We start from the raw sequence: 6,085 nt of genomic DNA on the forward strand, positions 1-6,085 counted from the left end.
GTAATCAGAAAAAAACGAAAAAAAACTAAAAGAAAAAGCGAAAAAAATCGAAAAGAAAAACGAAAAAACAAAACTTAAAAAAAGAAAAAAAAAGGGTGATGGTTTTTTTTGTGGGGGGGAGGGGGGGGGGGGGGGGGGCTAGCTGGAGCGCGCGCCAATTTGCAACGCACCTCCCCGTGCTCCGGGACATCCTGCTGCCGGCGCCGGCGAGGGGGAATTGGGATAACTTCCTCTACCAATTCGATCCCAGCTATTTCCGCGACGTCACCGTGTCTCGAAACAGTATGTTGAGATGGAAATCTGGTCACGAACAGAGCCGATGGATAATAAACCGAAGAAATTCAAAGAAATCGATCGTGGATGGAAGGCTACAACATGGAGCATGCCAATGTCGGTGAATCGTTCTTCTTCGTGCTGCTGTGATGATGATTGGCAGATTGACTGTGAAATCGATGATAATTAAACACATCAGCTTAAGCGACACATGTCGTTCTATCTGAGCTGCAGCGACGACGACGACGACAACAGAGAGACAATTGAAACAATATTCAAAGAACTTCCAATTGGAAACCCCACCATAATTAAGCATGGATGAAGATGTGATTTACTTGCTTTCTATAACTAGCCCCATGAAAACGGATAGGTTGGAAGTTGTGTTTGCTGTTGATGTGAGGAAGGGCATGCTTCAAGGATTAGCAAAGCTTGATGTTCGACCGAAGAACTTGGCTATCATGGTCACCTTATGCACCAGCGAGATTTGCAGGTATCTAGCCTGAGGAATATTATTACAGGTAACTTAATTCTCTACGCTGGTAATTAACTTTATTGTGTGTTTTTATGCGTGATCAATATGTGTGATTATGAATGCCATGCTTGCCAATTAAGATCTAGGGAATTATTGTGTTGGTAATTTTCTGGTTTCAGTAGGGTCTAGAGCTTAATTCAGAAGCCATGGCTTGATGACAGTGTTATGCCACAAAAAGATTGTATCTGTCTCGAAGTACACCAATCCGTTACATTCTGTTTGCCCCCTTAATTAACAATCCTCTTTTGTTGGCTACATTATTCTTAATTAGTGAGACAGTCTGATGTGCAGATGCACAATAATGTTCTCTCATTTGAAGAAAAGAACAAATCATGTACTTTACTCGCTTGGATCCATTTTAGTTGAGTTGTATTTACTATTTATGCAAACCCAACTTTGATGGTAAAATACCTAAAATTATTATATGTACGTAGTATGTGCCCCCTCCAGTTATAAATATTTAATGCAGTTGATTTTGATCATAAAGCTTGATCATTTATCATATTTAAAAGTTTAGTGTAAAAATATGCAAAAATATCATGTTTAAAGTACCTTTAACAATAAAATAAGTCACAAAAAAATTAGTGTACTTTTTTAATAAGACAAATTATCAAATTTTGTTGTCAAAGTCAACTGCGTTATGACCAGAGGAAGTACCGGAATTTCTCTTAACATACAGTTGGCATTGTCTTAATTGTATTGGACTTGTCGAGCTTGGTGTTTTTTTGTGGGCATTTCTGACATGATTTTCCCTAATCTATTTACAGGAGGAACCATTAACTTTGACAGGACCTAATAATCGAGTACTTGGTGCACTAGACAGAATAGAGTTACATTTAAAGATTAGAGACGATGGTGGTGTTGACCAAGATTTCTGCGAGAAGCCGAGAACACAATGCATCAGCTATAATTTTTTAGGTTCATAATATAAATTTAGTGAAAGTGGCAACAAAATGTCCGGACCAGTATGTGAACAAGTAGAATCGAATGGCAAATTAATCTTCTGTAGCTGCCATAAAATTAGGAACAAAATTATGTAGCTCTGTGATGGAAAGCTTGAAGGAGTTCAGAATTCCAGTCAATTTCTAGTATACAAAAGAAAAACTAAAAAAAAGTTTAAACTCAAAGCCCACTAGTAAATACTACTAATACAACTAAGGCCCATATTGGGCCCACACGGCCCACGAACAGCAACCTAATCCTCGCGCTGGAAGAGACGAGACAGTACGCCACGCGCCGCCTGAGCCCTCGCGTCGCGACACCGCTCGCCGCGGCGGCGCTGCTCCTCTCCGGCGACCACGCGAGGAGGGAGAAGAGGAGGAAGAAGGCGAGAAGGGAGCGAGCTAGAAGAGTGGGAGAGGGGGACATCTAGGTCGTCGACGGCCTCAATGGGGTGGGGCATACCGACGCGGCCGCCGGCGACGTCGACGCCGTCGCGGGTGCAGGCGCTGTACGAGCTCTGCAAGCGCACCTTCCCGTCGCCGTCCTCCGTCGCCGCGTCCTCCTCGCCGTCGTCTCCACCTCCCGACCACGCCATCGGCGCCATCTCCTCTCTCATGGGTAGGTCACCTGACCTCCACCAACTCCTCTTCCTCCCGACCTCGGCCCAATTTTTGTTTTGTTCTTGTGTTCAGAGTTCGGACAGCCAATTGATTGCTCTTTCCTCTGCAAAATCGTTCGTATGCTGATGTATTGAGGAATTGGATGTGAGTTTTGTGTTCAGATACAATCACTCCTGTGGATGTTGGACTCAGAGATGATAATCTTGAGGATGGAAGAGGATTTGGGTTCTTTGAATCAAACTTCTTGAAGAATTCAGCAAGGGTTGCTAGATGGGCGCAACCCATAACCTACCTGCATGTCTACGAGTGTGATGCCTTCTCTGTATGTGGATGTTCAAATGTTCAATTTGGTCATCTTCTTGTAACACTTCTGTGACAGAGAATACTACTAGAAGTTAATGAATAATTGGATATCTTCTCTGCTAATCTGCAATTGCTTCGTGTTTGTTCTGTAGATTGGAATATTCTGCTTACCAACATCGGCGGTTATTCCTCTCCATGATCATCCGGGAATGATTGTGTTGAGCAAATTACTCTATGGTTCGATGCATGTCAAATCGTATGATTGGGTAGAGCCTGCTGTTCTAGCAAATGGCAAGCCAGGTTATTTTTCATACCCTGTTTCAAATATTTGTTTTTATTTATCTACTAGTATATATTGCATTGCAGAGTGATGACTTAATGAACTCGTTGTCTCTGAGAATACAAGTGTACTGAAAACATTTATTTCTTCAGATGGTTTCTACAGTACCAAGTTAATGAACAATATTGGTTGTAGCATAGTAATAGTATTGATACTACCCAACCCTATTGGTCACTAGTGTTGCACTGTTGCTCAGGCATCATTTTAGATTGCTCATTTCTATGCCTTGATGATTTTTTGGGTTCTGGTATATTAAGGATTTTTTTTTCTTTCTCCTGATGTGCAGTGAAACTTGGAAAGTTACATACGGATGATGTTCTGAATGCCCCTTGTCCAACTGCTGTTTTGTATCCCCAAAGTGGTGGGAACATGCACTGCTTCACTTCAGTAAAATCATGTGCTGTTCTTGATGTCATTGCCCCACCATACTCTGAATCTTCTGGCCGTGTTTGCACCTATTTTCACGATTATCCATTTTCTAGCTTCTGTAAGTGAAATCCCTCACTGTCATCATATTACATGTTTGTGTCAGATTCATGTTTAACTAAATCCACCATTTTGGTGGAAGCAGAATACCAGCCATCTCTGGTATTTGTTCAAAACATATATTATTAGTCACAGTGCTGTTCAGTCCTTTTCTGTCAGGAACAGCAATCACCTTGTACATTATGTTCATTTATATGAGAAGAAAATTTAATTTGTTGATATGTTGTCAAAACTCAAAAGTGTTCATATTCACTATTCTATGTCATATCTGATTTTCTCACGGATCACTCCAACTGCAGCAGCTGGACAAGCAAAAGTAGTCCATGGGCCAGATAATTATGCTTGGCTTGAGGCCTTAAACGTACCGGTGAATATTAATATGCGCCCTGGCACGTACACTGGCCCAACTATACAGGTATGGCCTAATTTCTACATATTGTTGATGTTGTCTTCTGTAGCAACCAAAACGTGCTTGGGAGTTGAGAGTTGAGACTGTTTCTGATGGAAGTAATATTTGTCTTTTTTTCTAGGAACATCTGCCATAATCAATAAAAATGGATAGGACAGGAGCATCAAACTATGTCCAAGTGCAATCTCACAAATACAGTTCTTGTCATGTAGTGATGTAAATGTAACATGTTCATCTTTACATTTTGATTTATGTTGGAACTTCCTTCATAGAAAAGGTGTGGCTATAGTGGTGACATAGTCAAAACAGTTTGTACTAGCTACTCCGTATCATAGTTACCAACCTGCATTCTAAATTGCTTCTGGAGAGATTGTAAATGTATTTATGTTAATGTCTACATTTTTCTCTGTTTCGATGCCTTCAGAATTCAGAGAGGCTGGTTGCCATGGTGTCGATATGGTCTGATATTCAAATATTCAACAAACCTTGTTAAGATGGCAGTTGAGCTTCACTCACAATCTGTGGATTATGGTGCTCCATTTTGTACATGTTCTTTTCGTATTTTTATTGGGATCACAAAGCGAACTCAATGCAATTTAAGAACGAGTGAAAGTGCGAAACTGACAAGCTGGGAGCTCGAAAGTCCATTCTGGGTTCTGGCGATAGTGTTGGGCTTGGGTAGGAACTCATCATGGGCCATCTATAACTATTCGGGCCCAATATGTATGGGCTGGACATGAACTATAATCTGTTTTGGCCCAATATATATGGGCCGTATATGAGCCACATTACCATTCCAGACGGCGCAGGCGCGTTCAGGCCCATAGATTTGGGCTCAGCACGCAGGACCTGGCCTTCTTGGGCTTCTTGCGGGAAGTTCAAATTTTTGCACCACATTGGCGCGGGCACGTGAAAGCTACTTGAATTGGGACCGTCCACGCACGATCTGACGGCCATCATTGCATGGCGTCTTCAGCTGATGGCAAGACACGCTCAGGCTGGTCTCAGATATACTAGATACTAGTACTAGATTAGCAGCTACTAGTAGCTAATTTTTGTTAAAAGAAAAAAAGGGGGAAAAAAGAGGCAAAACGTGGTAACATGGATTGAGCAGTAAATTTGCAAGACCATGAAGCACCCATTTCCATTACCAGAAATGAGAAGTTCTACAGTTCTTAAACCTCCAAAACAAGAGCCAAGAACATCCACAGTTCACACTGCCAGCACCTGAAGACCCTACAAACTAAAACGAGCTACTAACCTCCACTACATGTGTGAAGCAAACCAGGGCCAAATAACAGGAGCTAGCAACTCAAGCCATCATCAACAAAACCCACCACCCAACTGACAACAGCAAGCACGCAGAAAAAACACACTCAGATTCTGGAGACGCTGAGCCACGAAAATATAAAGCCTGAGGAAATAAAGTGTAATACTTCCTCCGTTTCACAATGTAAGTCATTCTAGCATTTCTCACATTCATATTGATGTTAATGAATCTAGACATATATACCGTTTCACAATTTAAGTAATTCTAGCATTTCCCACATTTATATTGATGTTAATCAACCTCCTATAGGTCAAACCGAAGGAACGGCGCACACGGCCGGTCCGACCGGGCCTGACGGCCGGTCAGACCGCGACGCAGCCGTCGGTCCGACCGGCCAGACGGCCAGTCAGACCGGGTATTACCCCGGCGGTCAGACCGGGACTCAGGCCGGTCTGACCGCGCCTCTGGACGCCGGTCAGACCGGGCATTGGGCCGGTCAGACCGGCGCAATTATACCAATACAGGGGATAGATCCAATGACTAATGCTAGTTATTTGTATCATCTTAGAACATCTGATCCTCCTGTATCTACTACTACAAGCAATCCCCAAGTTCCCCCACATGTTCCTAATGCCTATAATGATGTTGCTAGGGGATATCCTCCCGATACTAGACAAGGCCAATATAATCATATTGCGCCACAAACACAATCTATTAGGCCACCAAATCTACCGCCAAATCAACAAGGGCCTAATAATATGGAGGATATAATTAGTGATATTATGAGGAATAGATTCAGGATCGAAACTAGGAATCGTGCTAGAACTTACAAAAAGCCGTATCCTGATTATTATGACATTATCCCATATCCTCGTGGTTATAAAATTCCTGAATTTACCAAGTTTAGTGG

The 6,085-nt window shown here is 42.3% G+C and overlaps 1 protein-coding gene across 2 annotated transcripts; it reads left to right on the forward strand.

The window, feature by feature from the left end:
* The first annotated feature begins 2,014 nt into the window (after positions 1 to 2,014).
* Positions 2,015 to 4,405, forward strand: LOC127781493 (plant cysteine oxidase 3-like). 2 transcript variants are annotated; one of them, XM_052308452.1, is made up of 6 exons: positions 2,015 to 2,365; positions 2,529 to 2,689; positions 2,823 to 2,970; positions 3,297 to 3,497; positions 3,796 to 3,911; positions 4,027 to 4,405. In XM_052308452.1, the coding sequence occupies exons 1-6, from the start codon at positions 2,194 to 2,196 to the stop codon at positions 4,039 to 4,041; spliced, it is 813 nt and encodes a 270-aa protein (XP_052164412.1). In that variant the 5' UTR covers positions 2,015 to 2,193; the 3' UTR covers positions 4,042 to 4,405. The 2 variants fall into 2 exon arrangements, with proteins under 2 accessions (XP_052164412.1, XP_052164414.1); XM_052308454.1 differs by having other exon boundaries at positions 3,799 to 3,911.
* Positions 4,406 to 6,085: the final 1,680 nt, after the last annotated feature.

The sequence above is a fragment of the Oryza glaberrima genome, chromosome 8, assembly GCF_000147395.1.
Source record: "Oryza glaberrima chromosome 8, OglaRS2, whole genome shotgun sequence".
NCBI lineage: Eukaryota > Viridiplantae > Streptophyta > Magnoliopsida > Poales > Poaceae > Oryza > Oryza glaberrima.